Source organism: Mobula birostris, chromosome 1 (assembly GCF_030028105.1).
Source record: "Mobula birostris isolate sMobBir1 chromosome 1, sMobBir1.hap1, whole genome shotgun sequence".
Lineage (NCBI taxonomy): Eukaryota > Metazoa > Chordata > Chondrichthyes > Myliobatiformes > Myliobatidae > Mobula > Mobula birostris.
Window position 1 is genome coordinate 77,512,973 of NC_092370.1, and position 19,644 is coordinate 77,532,616.

Below are 19,644 nucleotides of genomic sequence, written 5' to 3' on the forward strand. Positions count from 1 at the left end.
GCTGCCTGGCCTGCTGCGTTCACCAGCAACTTTGATGTGTGTTGCCACTGTAAGCAGCACATTTACAGCTGTCATTTATATGAGCAGTAGTCACTTCCGCAGACCACTAGTAAAACTTCGAGTGTGACTATCTCCAGGTTTTACAAATTGAATTCCAAAACACATCACTGACCATCATTATTAACTTAGTAATGATATCCATGCGAACTAAGAATTCTGTCAATAATTGTTCAGTTGTTTCAAACTTTGAAAAATACTTTGTGATATCACATATAGTGAAATTCAAAGAGGCTTACAATGAACGAAATAGAATAGTCACAGAAAGACTCCGTATGGAAAGGGCATTTCCCTTCACTGTCCTATTACTGATGCAAGAAAAAATTTGTATACAAACCGCCTAAGAAAGAATTGTAATAATGACCAGAAGAATTCTTGGGTAGGACACTTGACAGAGCTGTCCTGCTCTTGTTTGAATCCAAGTGACACACAAAATGCTGGAGGAACTCAGCAGGCCAAGCAGCATCTCGGGGGAAAAAAGTACAGTCAACGTTTCGGGCTGAGATCCTTTGACTGGACTGGAGGGAAAAAAAGATGAGTAGATTTAAAAGTTGTTGCGGGGGAGAGAGAAACACAAGGTGATAGGTGAAACTAAGAGGGGGAAGGATGATGTAATAAGCTGGGAGGTTGATTGGTGAAAGAGATACAGGGGGGAGTCTAATAAGAGAGGACAGAAAGCCATGGAAGAAAGCAAAAGGGGGGAGGAGCACCAGAGGGAGGAGATGGGAAGTGGAATTAAAATGAGTGACCACTGGGAGATCCTGCTTCTTAGGGCAGATGGAGCATAGGTGCTTAGCAAAGTGGTCTCCCGATCTACGTTGTGTCTCTGATGTACAAGAGGTCACACTGGGAGCACCAGGCACAGTATATGACCCCAGCAGACTCACAGGTGAAGTGTCGCCTCACCTGGAAGAACTATTTGGGGCTCTGAATGGTAGTGAGAGAGGAGATTTAGGGGCAGGTGTGGCACTTGGTCCACTTTGCAAGGAAAAGTGCCAGGAGGGAGATCAGTGGGGAGGGACGAATGGATAGGGGAGTCGCGTAGGGAGTAATCCCTGCAGAAAGTGGGGGGAGAGGAAAGATGTCCTTCGTGGTGGGAACATTGACTTCTCTAACTGCCACTAATGCCCCACCTCCCCCTCGTACCCCATCCGTTATTTATTTTTATGCACACATTCTTTCTCTCACTCTACTTTTTCTCCCTCTGTCCCTCTGACTATACCCTTTGCCCATCCTCTGGTTCCCCCCCCCTTGTCTTTCTCCCCGGATCTCCTGTCCCATGATCCTCTCATATCCCCTTTGCCAATCACCTGTCCAGCTCTTGGCTCCATCCCTCCCCCTCCTGTCTTCTCCTATCATTTTGGATCTCCCCCTCCCCCTCCCACTTTCAAATCTCTTACTAACTCTTCCTTCAGTTAGTCCTGACGAAGGGTCTCGGCTTGAAATGTCGACTGTACCTCTTCCTAGAGATGCTGCCTGGCCTGCTGCGTTCACCAGCAACTTTGATGTGTGCTGGTGGGATCCTGTTGGAAGTTCCGGAGAATTTAGTGCTGGATGTGAGGCTGATTGCAAGATTCTTTTAACAGTGGGACAAAAGCTGTCCTTAAGCCTGCTTTACAGGCTTTTGTATCATCTACCAAATGGTGGGGAGAGAAGGGAGAATGTCTGGGGTGAGTGAAGTCATTGATAATGCTGGCTGCTTTCATGAGACATTAGGAAGTGTAAACATTTGGTAGAGGGACAACTGGTTTCTGTGATGTGTTGAGCTACATAACAACTGCTGTTTCTTGCCATCTTGGGCAGAGCAATTGCTATACCAATCTGTGATGCATCTGTGTGTGTTTGTGTCTGTGATTACTATGGTGCATCTACATTTTTAAAAATGTAGAATGTAAATTTATTATCAAAGTACATAAATATCACCATATACAACCCTGAGATTCATTTCCTGCAGGCACACACAATAAACTCAGGAAACAGAATAGTATCAATGAAAGACGGTACCCAACAGGACAGACAAACAACCAATGTGCGAAAGACAACAAACTGCAAATACAAAAGAAGGGGAAGGAAATATAATAAATAACGAGGACATGAGATGAGTCCTGAATGTGAGTCCATAGGTTGAGGGAACAGTTCAGTGATGGGAGAAGTGAAGCTATCCCCTCTGGTACAAGAGCTTGATGGTTAAGGGGTAATAACTGTCCTGAACCTGGTGCTGAGGGTCATGAGACTCCTGTACCGCCTTCCTAATTTCAACCGCGAAAAGAGAGCATGTCCTGGGTGGTGGGGATCCCTGAAGATGGATGTTGCTTTCCAGCAACAGCACACCGTGTACATGTACACGGTGGTGGGGAGGGCTTTACCTGTGATTGGGCCGTATCCACGACTTTTTGTAGGATTTTCTGAGCAGTGGTGTTTCCATACCAGCTGATGCAACCAGTCGATATACTCTCACTACTCATCTATAGAAGTTTGTCAAAGTCTTATGCCAAATCGTCACAAACTTCTAAGGAAGTAGAGGCACTGCTGTGCTTTCTTCATAATTGCATCCATGTTGGGCCCCGGACAGATCCTCCGAAATGACAACAATTTGGCGTCAACAGCGACATGCTGAACTTCCTTAGACTTCTGGTGAAGCAGAGTTGGTGTACTTGGCTATATTGTCTGTGGCTGGACCAAGGCAAACTGATGTTTACTTATAGGAACCTGAAGCTCTCGACCATCTCTGCCTCAACATCATTGATACATATAGTATCGTGTGCATGACCCACCCTTCTAAACTCTATGATCAGCGGTTTTGTTTTTCTGATGTTAAAGGAAAGGTTATTGCCTTGACAGGATGCCATTAGACTCTCTATTTCCCTTGTGTACTCCATTTCATTGTTATTTGAAATCTGGCCCACCATAGTGGTTTCACCTGTGTTCTTGCAGCTGAAATTAGTGTAGAATCTGGCCAGCAGTCATGAGTGTAGGGAGTAAAGTAAGCTGATAAGGACGCAGCTTTGCAGGGCATCAATGTTGAGGATAATTGTGGTGGACATGTGCTTTTTATCGCTGCTGATTGTAGGCTGTCAGACAGAAAGTCAAGGATTTTAGTTGCATATGGGATGCCAAGTCCAACTTCTTGGAGATCAGAGATGGAATTGCAGACAGAACTGCACCAACTCAATCAGTCTGATATTGCCTTTACTATCCAGATGATCCAGAGATGTAGGGCAAGAGAGATGGCATCCACCATCGACCTGTCTCAGCAGTAGATGAATTGCAGTAGGCCAAGGTTGTCTGGGACGCTGGAGATGATGTGTGCCATAACTTGCTTCTTGAAGAACTTCATGATGGTGGATGTCATGGCCATTGCTTCATAGACAGGGGCATGTTACCTCACTTTTCTTTGACACTGAGTTGATTGTGATTTTAATGTTAAAGCTCACTGAAGTAAGAGAGTTTAAAATGTATAGATATGTTAGGGGGCTTTTGATGTATCATTTCATTGACTGCTATTCAAAACATAAAATGCATTTTTCTCATTGGGCGTGGATGTGTTGTTGTTAGTGATGCTGCCCAACTTTGTTTTGCAACCTGTTGGAGCATACAAGCATCACCACAACTAACAGCTGACATGGCGCTCAGATGTGGTCTGGTAGTGTTAAGTATGTAGAATGCTTTCTATATGTGAAAAATTGGGGTAATTGGCTGTTTTATAAAAACACTTGGGGTCAAATGATTCAAAAATAACAGCTCAATATACAACAGTGAAGAACTCTGCTGAACCTTGGTTGTGTCTCGTTTAGATACTGTTCCTTTAAGAGAGTTGGTATTGCTTCTGACAAAGTTACAGAGCAGATTTTACAAAATGGAACCATGGTTCTGGTATGTTAAAAGGAAAATTGAAAATGAATTGAGGTTTTGTATCCTTTCAACTAGGAAAAAATAAGTAAAGGCCTTCAAAGTAGGGTGTAGATACATTTGTTTTATTTCTACTGGCAAAATGATCAGTGATGGTAATACGCCAATTAATGCTTATCAACAAAAGAATTGGGGCAATGTAAAACATTATTTTCTTCAACATGCTTAATTATGAAATGGGGTATTCTGCTTCAAGTTGGGAGGTGTAGGGCGGGGAATTAAAAATGACGGGAAGACTGTCAAAGGCATTGAAAGAGATGAACAACTAATAGGACAGTTTCTCACGGAGTGGGCCAAGGCTCAAGAGGCAGAGTGGTTCTCCTGTGTTGATTGATGCCATTTTTGTAACAAATAAAAATAAAACTGACTGACTATAGACCATGCAATTGTAGTTTTTCTTCTTGTGACAAAACATGAACTGAATCCACCTTTAAACCATCTTAACTAGTTAATTAACACTATTACTTGATTGTTTCGGTTTGGTTTTGCACAGTCTTGCCTCTTAGGAGTGTCCACCATAGGAAGCACTTCTCTGCCATCGCAAGATGGTACCTCACTGAATATTGATCTATTGTGTTATATCTTGGAATATACTCCAGTGAAATGCATTGTTGGAGTTAACAACCAACAAACCCAAGGATGAGCTGGAGAAGTCCACAAGTGTTGTCACTCATTCCAGTGCTAACATAGCATGTCCACATTGTTAAACAGGAGCTACTGCTATACTTGTACATCCTTTATTTCCCACAGAACATTGAACTATGTGCATGGATAATTAGCAGAATGCAAAAGGGGAAAATATACTAGCAGCCACTAATTCGATATCACTGAGGTATGGTAAATGCATTTATTGTATATTTTCGCCTTTTGCATCCTAATTATTCATGCACATAGTTCAATGTTCTGTGGGAAATAAAGGATGTACAGGTATAGCAGTTGCTCCTGCTGACGAGTAATGTTTTACCATAATAATCCAGCAAGGGGTGCCACAGCATGCAGTACTGATAAAGCATTGGCTTTTGCATATAACTGCAGCTGTGAAACAAGAGGCCACTTCGACTTTGAGAAGCAATGCTTTTGGTCTGTTCAGAGCCACAGGGGGAGCGTGTTCTTTGAAAGTACTGAACTACAATTTGTAATGCAGTGCCTAAGAATATCAAAATGAACATTCAATAATAATGCTCGAAGGATATTTGAGGACAATTTTTTTTCCCCCGAGTGACTGGAAGTGAGAGCTCATTTCGGGATATAACGAGGCATCTTTCTCAGAACTGCCACGGACCTGGGTGGTTTCCTGTGCTGCATTATTAAACTTCAGTCTCTTATGTAGACTCAGACTTATTCCCAGCAACATTGGAAATCAAGGAGCAACTTGATAGATGTATACAAGATCATGAGTGGTATGGACAGGGTGAAAGCACATCATCTTTTTCCCAGAGAAGGAATGGTAAAATCAGGAGGGCATTGATTTGAGATCCGAGGTCGAAGATTAAAGGATATCGAGGTAGCTTCTTCACACAAAGGGTAGTGTGTATTTGGAATGAGCTGCCAGAAATAGTGGTTGAGGTGATACATTAGCAGTATTTAAATGACTTCTATGGATATGGAAGGTTTAGGAAGCCATTGGCCAAACGCATGCACGTGAGACTAGCTCACTGGGCAGCACAGTTAGAGTGGACAAGTTGAGTTGAGGGGCCTGTTTCCTTCCTGTATAACCCTATGATAACCCAAAGAAATTTTTTTAGTCAGAGGGTGGTGAATCTATGGAATTTGTTGCCACGGGCAGCAGTGGAGGCCAAGTCATTGGGTGTACTTAAGGCAGAGATTGATAGGTATCTGAGTAACCAGGGCATCAAAGGTTATGGTGAGAAGGCGGGGGAGTGGGACTAAGTGGGAGAATGGATCAGTTCATGATAAAATGGCGGAGTAGACTCGATGGGCCAAATGGCCGACTTCTCCTTTATCTTATGGTCTTATGATTCTTCTGTTGGTCCTCAAATACACAACAATAGTAAAATTAACCTTTTTATTTTGAAAATTTCACGTCCAACAATTCAATCTTTCCAATCATTTATAAGTGGCATTTCAATGATGTGCTATGTACCCAGATGGAGGTATGAGGATAGACAACTGTGATGGAGACTTTCATCTGTCGTGTAATGGGCTCCCTGTTGGAAAACATCAAAATTAAACCTTCAAAGTACATATGTGTCACCATATGCAACCCTGAAATTTATGTTCTTGCAGGCATACACAGTAAATCCAAAAAAACACAATAGAGTCAATGAAAGACCCCATCCAACAGGACAGGCAAAAAAACAATCTGCAAAAGACAAACTCTGTAAATACAAAAGAAAAATTAATAATAAACGAGCAATAAATATTGAGACGTGAGATGAGTCCTTGAAAGTGAGTCCATAGGTTGTGGGAACAGTACGGTGATGGTGAGGGTGAAGTTATGCCCACTGGTTCAATATCCTGACGGTTGAATTGTAGTAGCTGATCATGAACCTGGTGTTGTAGGTCCTAAGGCTCCTGTACTACCTTCCCTGTGGCAACAGCGAGAAGAGAGCATAGCCTGGATGGTGTGTGTCCTCTATGATAGATACTGCTTTCCTGCAACAGCACTCCATGTAGATGTGCTCAGTGGTGGAGAGAGCTTTACCTGTGATGGACTGGGCCACGTTTACTACTTATTGTAGGATTTTCTGTTCAAGGGCATTGGTGTTTCCATACCAGGCTTTGATGTAGCCAGTTAATACCAGACCATGCTCTTTTGTCACTGCTGCCATCAGGTAGAAGGTACAAGTGTCTCAGGACCCGCACCACCAGATTCAAGAACAGTTCCCACCGGTCAGCCATCAGGCTCTTGAGCAAAAGGGGATAATTACACATTCTATTTCTGGTGTTCCCACAACTGATGGTCTCACTTTACCTGATGTCTCCTATAAGCCTACTGACTCTCACAGCTATCTGGACTATTCCTCTTCTCACCCTGTCTCTTGCAAAAACGCCATCCCCTTCTCGCAATTCCTCCGTCTCCGCCGCATCTGCTCTCAGGATGAGGCTTTTCATTCTAGGACGAGGGAGATGTCTTCATTTTTTAACTCACTATCAACTCTGCTCTTAAATGCATCTCCCCCATTTCACGTACATCTGCTCTCACTCCATCCTCCCGCCACCCCACTAGGAATAGGGTTCCCCTGGTCCTCACCTACCACCCCACCAGCCTCCGGGTCCAACATATTATTCTCCGTAACTTCCACCACCTCCAATGGGATCCCACCACTAAGCACATCTTTCCCTCCCCCCCCCCTCTCTGCATTCCGCAGGGATCGCTCCCTACACAACTCCCTTGTCCATTCGTCCCCCCCCCATCCCTCCCCACTGATCTCCCTCCTGGCACTTATCCGTGTAAGCGGAACAAGTGCTACACATGCCCTTACACTTCCTCCCTTACCACCATTCAGGGCCCCAAACAGTCCTTCCAGGTGAGGCAACACTTCACCTGTGAGTCGACTGGGGTGATATACTGCGTCCGGTGCTCCCGATGTGGCCTTTTATATATTGGCGAGACCCGACGCAGACTGGGAGACCGCTTTGCTGAACATCTATGCTCTGTCCGCCAGAGAAAGCAGGATCTCCCAGTGGCCACACATTTTAATTCCACATCCCATTCCCATTCTGACATGTCTATCCACGGCCTCCTCTACTGTAAAGATGAAGCCACACTCAGGTTGGAGGAACAACACCTTATATTCCGTCTGGGTAGCCTCCAACCTGATGGCATGAACATCGACTTCTCTAACTTCCGCTAGGCCCCACCTCCCCCTCGTACCCCATCTGTTACTTATTTTTATGCACACATTCTTTCTCTCACTCTCCTTTTTCTCCCTCTGTCCCTCTGAATATACCTCTTGCCCATCCTCTGGGTTCTCTCCCCCCCCCCCCCTTGTCTTTCTTCCCGGACCTCCTGTCCCATGATCCTCTCGTATCCCCTTTTGCCAATCTCCTGTCCAGCTCTTGGCTCCATCCCTCCCCCTCCTGTCTTCTCCTATCATTTTGGATCTCCCCCTCCCCCTCCAACTTTCAAATCCCTTACTCACTCTTCCTTCAGTTAGTCCTGACGAAGGGTCTCGGCCTGAAACGTCGACTGCACCTCTTCCTAGAGATGCTGCCTGGCCTGCTGCGTTCACCAGCAACTTTGATGTGTGTTGTCTCACTTTACCTTGTTATTTCATGCTCTTTCATTTCACGATAATTCATACTCATTAGTTATTGCTCTGCCATTTCAGCGTGGCTGATGCATTTCCCTCTCAACCCTATTCTCCTGCCCTCTCCCCATAACCTTTCACGTCTGACCAATCAAGAACCTATCAACCTTAGCCTTAAATACACCCAGTGACCTGGCCTCCATAGCCACCTATGGCAACAAATTCCACGGATTCTCCATCCTCTGGGGAAAGAAGTTACTCCTCATTTCCATTCTAAATGGACGTCTCTCTATTCTGAGGTTGTGCCCTCTGGTCCTGAACTCCCCCACGATAGGTCTCCACATCTACTCTAACAAGGCCTTTCAACATTTGATAGTTTTCAATGAGATCCCCACTCATTCTTCTAAATTCCAGCAAGTAAGCCCCAGAACCATCAATTGCTCCTCATATAATAAGGCTTTCAATCTTGGAATCATTCTCTTAACATCCTTCTCTCCAATGTCAGAACCATCCTTTCTTAAATAAGGGGCTCAAAACTGCTCACAATAATCCATAATAATACTCCATATACTTCACAGAATAAACAACTGGGATTGCATGTTCCTTACTAAAATGTGAGTCCATCCTGAGCAATAAGAGGATTTGCAGCTATGGTATCCAAGATGTTGTAGTTTCCAAGACACCTTCAAGGAGCGGTGCTTCAGAAAGGCTATGTCCATTATTAAGGACCCACATTACGCAGGGCATACCCTCTTCTCATTTTTGCTGTCAGGATGGAAGTAAAGAAGCCTTAAGACACACACTTGGCAACTCAGGAACATCTTCTGCCCCTCTGCTATCCAATTTGCTAAATGGACATTGAACCCATGAACACTATCTCACTTTTTAAAACCTATTTTATTTTTGTTCTGCACTATTTTTAATCTGATTATGAAATATACATATACTTCTGTGGACGCAGGAAAGAAACACGGATGGTAGTTTGCCGCCAGGGTCCAGGATGCTTTTGATCGCGTCTGCAATATCCTGAAGTGGGAAGGTGAACAGCCAGAGGTCGTGGTACATAATGGTGCCAACGACATAGGTAGGAAAAGGGAGGAGGTCCTGAAAACAGACTACAGGGAGTTAGGAAAAAAGCTGAGAAGCAGGACCACAAGGGTAGTAAGTTCAGGATTATTACCTGTGCCACGTGACAGCGAGTATAGGAATAGAGTGAGGTGGAGAATAAATGCATGGCTGAGAGATTGGAGCAGGGGGCAGGGATTCAGGTTTCTGGATCATTGCAACCTCTTTTGGGGCAGGCATGACCTGTACAATAAGGATGGGTTGCACTTGAATCCAAGGGACACTAATATCCTGGCAGGGAGGTTTGCTAAGGCTACTGGGGAGAGTTTAAACTAGAATTGCGGGGGGGTGGGAGCCGAACTGAAGAGATGGAGGAAGGGGTGGTTCGGTCACAAATAGAGAAAGCTTGTAGACAGTATGAGAGGGGATAAACAGGTGATAGAGAATGGACACGCTCAGACTGATGGTTTGAAGTGTGTCTATTTTAATGCGAGGAGCATGGATCAGTAGTTGGAGCTATGATGTTGTGGCCATTACATAGACTTGGATGGCTCAGGGACAGGAATGGCAACTTAGAGTGCCAGGCTTTAGATGTTTCAGAAAGGACAGGGAGGGGGGTATAAAAGAGGCGGGCATGGCACTACTAATCAGAGATGGTGTCATGGCTGCAGAAAAGGAGGAAGTCACGGAGAGATTGTCTCTCTGTGGGTGTAAGTTAGGAACAGGAAGGGATCAATAACTCTACTGGGTGTTTTTTATAAGCTACCCAATAGTAACAGGGACATCGAGGATCAGATAGGGAGACAGATTCTGGAACGGTGCAATAATAGCAGGGTTGTCATGATGGGAGGTTTTAATTTTGCCAATATTGATTGACATCTCCCTAGAACAAGGGGTTTAGATGGGGTGGAGTTTGTTAGGTGTATTCAGGAAGGTTTCTTGACACAATATGTAGATAAGCCTACAAGAGGAGTGTCTGTACTTGATCTGGTATTGGGAAATGAAGCTGGTCAGGTGTCAGGTCTCTCAGTGGAAGAGCATTTTGGAGATGGTGATCACAATGCTATATCCTTTAGATTAGATTCAACTTTATTGTCATTGTGCCGAGTACAGATACAAAACCAATGAAATGCAAAGAATAGTGTTATTTACAAAGTAACTGCGAATAAAAAAAGTGCTACAGCACACAAATATAAAAGTACTGAGACAGTACAATACAGATGCAATACTGCTTAGCGCTGTGATGAGAGGTTCAGCAGTGTCACAGCCTCAGGGAAGAAGCTGTGCCTGCTGGTGCGGGAGCAGAGGCTCCTGTAGCGCCTACTGGATGGGAGGAGAGTAAAAAGTCCATGGTTAGGGTGAGATGCATCCCTGATAATGCTTTTCGCCCTGCCCAGGCAGCATTTATGGTAGATGTTCTCAATGGTGGGCAATTGGGTGCCGATAATCCGCTGGGCAGTTTTCACCACGTGCTGGAGTGCTTTGCGGTCCGATACGGGACAATTGCCATACCATGCTGAGATGCAGTTTGGTGAGTATGCTCTCAATGGTACAGCGGTAAAAGTCCGTCAGTATCCTGAGACAAAGCTGAGCTTTCTTCATGCTCCGCAGGAAATAAAGGCTCTATTGCGCCTTTTTGATCAGGATGGAGGAGTTCTGGGACCAGGTGAGATCCTCGGAAATGTGGACACCAAGGAATTTGAAGCTTGATACATGCTCCGCTACAGTTCCATTGATGTAGATGGGGACGTGAGTGTAACTCCTGGCATGCCTGAAGTCCACAATGATCTCCTTGGTCTTCTGGGTGTTAAGGGCCAGATTGTTGTCGGCACACCACGCAGCCATAGCATTGGAGAGGGATCGGAGCAGACAAGTTAGGGAGACGTTTAATTGGAGTTAGGGGAAATATGAAGCTATCAGGCCGGAACTTGGAAGCATAAATTGGGAACAGATGTTCTCAGGGAAATGCACTGCAGAAATGTGGCAAATGTTCAGGGGATATTTGTGTGGCATTCTGCATAGGTATATTCCAGTGAGACAGGGAAAGGATGGTAGGGAGCAGGAACCATGGTGTACAAAGGCTGTTGAAAATCTGGTCAAGAAGAATAGAAATGCTTACGAAAGGTTCAAGAAACTAGGTAATGATAGAGAGCTAGAAAATATAAGGCTAGGAGGAAGGAGCTTAAGAATGAAATTAGGAGAACCAGAAGGGACAATGAGAAAGCCTTGGCGAGCGGGATTAAGGAAAACCCTAAGGCATTCTACAAGTATGTGAAGAGTAATAAGATAAGACGTGAAAGAATAGGACCTATCAAGTGTGACAGTAGAAAAGTGGGTATGGAACTGGAGGAGGTAGTGGAGGTACTTAATGAATACTTTGCTTCAGTATTCACTACGGAAAAGAACCTTCGCAATTGTAGGGATGACTTACAGCAGACTGAAAAGCTTGAGCATATAGATATTAAGAAAGAGGATGTGCTGGAGCTTTTGGAAAGCATCAAGTTGGATGAGTCACTGGGACTGGATGAGATGTAGCCCAGGCTACTGTGGGAGGCAAGGGAGATATTGCTGAGCTGGCAATTATCTTTGCCTCGTCAGTGGGGATGGGAGAGGTTCTGGAGGATTGGCAGTTGCAGGTGTTGTTCCTTTATTCAAGAAAGGGAGTAGAGATAGCCTAGGAAATTATAGACCAGTGAGCCTTACTTCAGTGGTTGGTAGGTTGACGGAGAAGATCCTGAGAGGCAGGATTTATGAAATTTGGAGGGGCATAAATGATTAGGAATAGTCAGCATGGCTTTTTCAAAGGCAGGTTGTGCTTTACGAGCCTGATTGAATTTTTTGAGGATGTGACTAAACACATTGATGAAGTAGATGTAGCGTATATGGATTTTAGCAATGGTTTACCCACTTAAGAACCTGCTGGGAAGCCCTCCAACGATCATGGAAGAAGAAGAGGACATACCCATGATACTAACGCAAGTCAACATCGATGACGGCCCATTCACCATTGAGGAACTGAAGAAGACCAAATATGCACTCAAACAGGGCAGGAGCGCTGGACCAGATGGAATACCACCAGATGTCCTGAAAAACTGCGACCTGGACGACATCTTGCTGGACATATGTAATACGCACTGATGAAAGGCAACAAACCAGAACAGTGGTCACTCTCAAACATTATCCCAGTCCCCAAGTCTGGATCTCTCACAAAGACAGATAACTACTGCGGTATCTGCTTGACCTGCATCTTAGCAAAGCTATACAATCGGATGATCTTGAACAGGATTCACACTGCCATTGACCCTAAGCTAAGATTCAATCAGAATGGTTTTCGGCAGAAGTGCACAACGGTAATGCAAATACTTGCTCCCCGTAGAATCATCGAGGAAGTCAAGAAGAACAACCTACCAGCCATGCTTACTTGCATTGATTTTTTTGCAAAGCTTTTGTCTCCATTCACTGAAGTAAAATGCTGAAGATCCTGAAAGCTTACCGAGTGCCAGATCGTCTACTGAGAGCAATAGAGTCCAGCTATACCAAAACTATGGCAAAAGTTGTATCACCAGACGGAGAAACAGCAGTGTTCCAGCTCCTAGCTGGTGTGCTGCAAGGAGACACTCTGGCACCCTACATCTTAATAATCGTCCTTGATTACGCTCTACGTCAAGCTACCAAAGATCATGGCAAGCTTGGTTTTATCATAAAACCAGGATGAACCAAAAGGGTCAGACCAGTTACGCTCACAGATCTCGATTTTGAGATGACATAGTCCTGCTCTCTGACCAGATGGAGGAAGCACAGTAGCTACTAATAAAAGTGGAAATTGAGTGCAATAAAGTTGGGCTTCACCTAAACGCTAAAAAGATAGAGTACATGGCGTTTAACTATGATGAAGGTACTCTCAAGACCATAAAGAATGATACCACTAAGAAAGTCTTTGACTACAAGTACCTTGGGTCAAGAATGATGAGTTCAGAGAAGGACATAAAGATCCGGAAGGCGCTGGTGTGGAGGGCTATGAACGACATGAAGGAAATCTGGAAGTCGAACCTGACCAGAGGGCTTAAAAAGAGGATCTTCATAGCAGTCATAGAGTCCATTGTCACGTACGGACGTAAGATGTGGACACTCACCAAGACTATGTGAAAGTCTCTAGATGGTTGCTGTACATGAATATTCCGGATGGCAACAGCACATGATGAACGTCGAGCTCTATGACAACCTACTCACCTCTAAAATCGAGGTGAGAAGACTGCAACTACCGGGGCACTGTCTACGCCACCCCGAGCTACCTGCCAGCCTAGTCATCATATGGGAGCCCAACCATGGGAGGATGAACCCTGGGCGCTTTCCCAAGAGTATGGTCAACATGCTCCTGGAAGACAGCAGCGCAGCTAATGTAGATGAGCTGAACACATTGATGAGGGAGAGGAAAAAGTGGAGAGTCTGGCATCATGCCCAACACCGGCCCTCTAGGCCTGAGTCGACATAGTAGTAGTAGTCAGCAAGGCATTTGATAAGGTACCCCATGCAAGGTTTATTGAAAAAGTAAGGAGGCATGGGATCCAAGGGGACCTTGCTTTGTGGATCTAGAATTGGCTTGCCCACAGAAGACAGAGTGGTTGTAGACGGGTCATATTCTGGATGGGATCTGTTCTGGGACCCCCTTCTCTTTGTGATTTTTATAAATGACTTGGACGAGGAAGTGGAGGAATGGGTTAGTAAATTTGCTGATGACACAAATGTTGAGGGTGTTGGGGATAGTGTGGAGGGCCGTCAGAGGTTACAGCGGGACATTGATAGGATGCAAAACTGGGCTGAGAAGTGGCAGATGGAGTTCAGCCCAGATAAATGTGAGGTGGTTCATGTTGGTAGGTCAAATATGATGGCAGAATGTAGTTATTAATGTAAGACTCCTGGCAGTGTGAAGGATCAGAGGGATCTTGGAGTCCGAGTCCATAGGACACTCAAAGCTGCTGCACAGGTTGACTCTGGTTAAGAAGGCATACAATGTAATGGCCTTCATCAACTGCGGGATTGAGTTCGAGAGCCGAGAGGTAATATTACAGCTATATTGGACCCTGATCAGACCCCGCTTGGAGTATTGTGCTCAGTTCTGGTCACCTCACTACAGGAAAGATGTGGAAACTATAAAAAGGGTGTAGAGGAGATTTACAAGGATGTTGTCTGGATTGGGGAGCATGCCCTATGAGAATAGGTTGAGTGAACTTGGCCTTTTCTCCTTTGGGCGACAGAGGATGAGAGGTGACCTGGTAGAGGTGTATCAGATGATGAGAGGTATGACCTTGTGGATAGTCAGAGGCTTTTTCCCAGGGCTGAAATGGCTAACACGAGAGGGCACAGTTTTAAGGTGCTTGTCGGGTAAATTTTTTATGCAGAAAATAGAGAGTGTGTGGAATGGGCTGCTGGTGACAGTGGTGGATGCAGATACAATAGGGTCTTTTGAGAGACTCTTGGATGGGTACATGGAGCTTAGAAAAATAGAGGGTTATGGGTAACCCTAGGAAATTTCTAAAGTAAGTATATGTTTGGCACAGCATTGTGGGCCGAAGGGCCTGTATTGTGCTGTAGATTTTCTGTGTTCTATTTACTGTAATTGATTTTTTTCTATACTATCATGTATTGTACTGCTTCTGTGAAGTTAACAAGTTTTACAGCACATGCCAGTGATAATAATCCTGATTCTTTATATACCTGTCTTCCCGGTACTGTTGATTTGGCAAAGGGCAGGGTCTACAAGATCAAGTGGGTGCCATTCTGAGCTCCACTGCTCTTGGGACTCTGTGAACAGCCTTGGTGTGTGTCAGTTGGTACATTTAAAATGTGAAATTTTCTCGAAGGAACTGTCAGATTAGTGGGGAAAGCATTGCCATCACCTAATCTCGAAGCACACAGTCTGAGACCTCTTGTATGGGCATGATTTTATGGTCTGTCCTGGTCAAAACTTGCCATTTAACCAGTATCATTTAAGAGCATTGTCTTGGGTGAAAAGCAATGTATATTAACTCTAAGTAGAAGATTGTTACTATTGAATAGAGAAATAACGAGTTGTCTTTACTCATCGTGAATATGTGGCACATACTATCCCGGTTGATGACAGTTGATTGTGTAATATAGCATGGTAGTGGATTCTTTTGGTCCAATGAGTTTGCACCTCACAATCACACTCATGACTAATTAAGCTACCAACCCATACATCTTTGGAATGTGGAGGGAAGCAGAAGTGTTCAGAGTGCAGCATGTGATCATGGGGAAAATGTACAAACAATAACAGGAAACCGAACCCCGGGGTGCTGGTACTGTAAAGCGATGTGTTAACTATTACTCTGCTGCCCTGATATTGAGATTGCTTTAACAACAAGGCTAATTTTAATTGGCATGTGTGTATCACTGGTATTAGTTATCTATCCCTTGCTACTCTTGGAACACTGGTTTGCTGGGTCTCTTCAAACAGCCTCTTAGTTGATCAAGGTGGTGAGTCCAGGATAACACACAAAATGTTAGAGGAACTCAGCAGGTCAGGCAGCTTCTATAGAAATAAACATTCGATGTTTCAGGCTGAGACCCTTCATCAGATCCTGATCTGCTGAGTTCCTCCAGCATTTTGTGGATGTTGCTTTGGATTTCCAGCATCTGCAGAATATTTTGTTGGTGAGTCTAGGATTGTATTTTACCGACTAGTAGATTTCCTTCGTTGAAGGAAATGAATGATCCATCTATGATTCTGCAATAGTCTCATGCTTTTCCAATCGCCATCACTGAGACTAGCCTTTAGTTCGAGATTTGCTTAATTTCCTGATTGGAAATGGGATTCGAACCACTGACTGGATCAATAGTGCAGGCCTCTATCTGCTAGGTTACTAGAGTCCTCCAAGAGGACTACAACCTTGTTGTGGTTTGGAGGCATGTGTGTCTCAATGACCCAGGGAGCTATTCTGGCTGGATTCAGGGCCCCCCATGCCAACAGGTCAAAGGGAATCGGCCAGACTAAGAGTGACCTACCGGTTTTCCAGGTTTGGAGGGTGAGCTCAGGACAAATACCTTTACTGGTCAGACAAAACTGTTACGGAAGCAGTCGTGGAGAATCTGTGCTACAGTTTTCCTCTCTCTACCCGGGACTTGCATGGTTCAGTGGATTCCCGGAGGGCAGAGGAAATGCGGGACACCAAAGGCATCTTGGTGTTGTACCAGAGAGACAGAATGAGCCACATCCAGGATACAATAGGGAAGGTGGCTGCTGCTTTAAACGCCAGCAGGCGTAACGGGCAGTAGGTAAGTAAGTTACTGGGGTAGAAAACTGTACTGAAAAACTAAAATGAGGTGATAGGGTGAGACATGACTGTATAAACTCCAAGACAGACTAGATGGGCTGAATGGCCTTCAGTATTTCAAATTGATTTCATTTTATTTTCACTGTCAATTTCAAAATTGTTCTGATGTCTACTACGTGCTTAGTAAATTGTGTTCCCCCTTCACTACTAAATGGTTATTCTGATTCTCCAGGGTTGAGAACAACATCAGTGATGTGGCCTCTATGGCTGGGGTCAGCTTCAATGAAGAGAATACCTGCATCCTTGCTACAAATTCGGAGTTGGTGGGTGATGTAATCCGGTCTTGTAATGAAGAAACATTCCTGTCCTCTGTATCCCTACAGAAAAAAACTTTAGAAATAGGTAGGTGTCAAGCCCCAGTGTGCACAGTTTAATTTTTAAAGGAAAGTTCTAGCCTGGTAGATTGAGAGGAGTTCCAACATAACTGCCTTCATTAGAAATGAGGTGGTCCAACAAATTCATTTACTGTGGATAAACTTCATTTTCCACCCTCTGCAAATTAGTGTGGCAAAGAGACGTGAATAAATCAGTTGCGAGTTCTTTGGATCATGCTGATTCTTATCCTCCTGCTGTCAAAAAAAAAGTACAAAATTACCTGGACAACGTTGTGTAGTGGTTTAAAGAAAATTAAAGTGTTCAAATTGGCAGCTGTACTTTATACATCATGAGAGAGTACTCTTAGGAGTTTGGTATTGACCACGAATGCTGGGAGCATAATCTCTTTGGTTCTGGTCTTATTCTTGTAAATCTCTTCGGCACCTTGCCTTGTACCTCTTTGCTGCTTAGGTTTTCTACCACTCATATCAAATTTCCAAAGCTTGTGATGTTTCCAAAGGTATAGAATTTGTTGTGCACATTGAGTACACTCTGAAATGCTAGTGCGGAGCCTTCAGTCAGTAGTATAGTGAGCTACAGTGTGTATCAAACTGATGTTGATTAATACCCAAGGGTGTGAGTGTAGCATCTCTGGGTTCTTTCCAAGCTTCGAGTTAGTGCTTTGAAAGTGGTCTTGTAATGGAAGCTAATTTACTTTAAACTGAATTCTTCCAGTGATCTGTTCATAAAATCTAACAGTACTTTTTAAAAAACACTATTTTTAAAATGTTTGAGTATTTATGTTTTCTTCACTTTAAAACTGTTCTGGCTTCATTTTTTCCTCTGTAAATGGTTAGTTTGATTTGCTGCAATCATTTGTCTCTTGTTTTTGAATTATCCAAAAGCAGGTCTCTTTAAAGGACAGTTGTAGACAAAAGTTAATTTGACACTTTGACTTTTTTTTTATTTCTTTCTCATCAGACTTGGAAGGTCATAAAATGTACTGAGTTTTAAACTTGTATGGTTGGAATTGGCAAAGGAAATAACAGAGTAGAAAGATCTGATTTCATCTGGTATATTCTGTGACTCTTTTTCTCTGACTGTAGCTTGATCTTTCTTTCTCCCCTTGAGCAAGTTTCTGGAGACTGGAAAAACAGCAAAATGCCTGAGGTGCTTGATTAATGAGTCGCATTTCTCTCCCCTTCTCCATGACTCCCTCCTGTCTACTGTTCTCATTTTCACACCATTTCTCAAGTAATTGCAAAACCATGTAACTGATTTGGAAAAGAAAGAAAAGTGAACTTTTAGTATTAGCCTATCTATTTTCAGTATACTTTGAAATCTAATTTGCATTAGTTTTTTGAATAATATTTGCGATGACGATTGAAAGTGATGACAATTTATTTGCAGTGCTTTGTATTCTTTTCTGTCTTTGTCACAATGTTCCTTCTGACCCATCCAGATCAACAAATTTGGTCCTGTGTAGTTCGTGAACATCTGCAAAATTTTTGAACTAACGAACATTGGCTGGGGGTACATACCCTCACAAATGTGTATGACGGCATCTTGAACCATGTGCAAAGAACAAATATTACATGTACTGTTCAATTTTAAGGCAACCTAACAATCTTTTCCCATTTTGATTGGTAAAGAGGTTTGGACCTTTTCTATAACAATAAGATATAGGTGCAGAAACAGGCCATTCAGCCCATTGAGACTGCTCTACCATTCAATCATGTCTCATTTATTGCCTCTCTCCTGCCTTCTTGCATGGATTCCAGATGCACTGTTTCCTCAACTTTAATATTCTTACCTTTGTCACTTAAGTGGCTTCTTGGTCTCTTTGCTGTCAGGTAACCATCCAAGATCCCTTTTGATCTCCTAATTCTGGCTTGCAACATTGTTCCTCCCAGATTTAATTGACCACTATTGGTTTCTAATGTTTCAGCAACTAGGCTCTGAAGTTCTCTCCGGCTTCCTTTAAACCCCTCTCTTCCTTTTAATTGTTAGTACCTTTAAAGCATCACTGTTGACAGTAGTAAATGAAACTAGGATTAAATAAAACATCCTATTGGTAGTTAAATGCATACTATTATATTATGATGTTGTCATGATATTGCAAATGTCACTCCACTAAGAAGGGAGAGAGGCAAAAGATAGGAAATTGTAGGCCAGTTAATCTGATTTAAGAGGTTGGTAAGAAATTAGAATCCATTATTAAGAATGAAGTTTCGGGGTACTTGGAGGTGCATGATAAAATAAGCCAAAGTCAGCATGGTTTTCTAAAGGGAAAATCTTGCCTCGCAAATCTGTTGGAATTATTTGAGGATATAACAGAGGATAGACAAAGGAGCGTTGGGTGGATGTTGTTTCTATGGACTTCCAGAAGGCCTTTGAAAAGGTGCTGCCCATAAGGCTGCTGAACAAAAACCCACGGTATTCCAGGAAAGATACTAGCATGGATAGAAGATTGACTAACTGGCAGAAGACAAAGAGTTGGATTAAAGGGGTCTTTTCACCATCCTCTGGCTAAAGAAAGTCCTCCTCATTTTTGTTCTGAAGGGACATCCTCTATTCTGAGGCTGTGCCCTCTGGTCCTGGACTCCTCCCACTATTGAAAACATCCTCTTCATGTCCACTTGAAATGAATGCTAACATTGCAGTTACCTTCCTCACCACAGACTCAACCTACAGTTAAGCTTAAGGGAATTCTGCACAAGGATTCCTAACTC

General features: G+C 43.6%; 1 protein-coding gene across 1 annotated transcript in view; it reads left to right on the top strand.

Moving 5' to 3' along the window:
- Positions 1-19,644, top strand: part of LOC140197588 (transcription initiation factor TFIID subunit 4-like) — a 136,212-nt gene that overhangs the window by 44,944 nt on the left and 71,624 nt on the right. Inside the window, exon 10 of the mRNA XM_072257757.1 lies at positions 16,770-16,939. Coding sequence (XP_072113858.1) covers positions 16,770-16,939 — 170 coding nt within the window. The remainder of the gene's footprint in view (positions 1-16,769; positions 16,940-19,644) is intronic.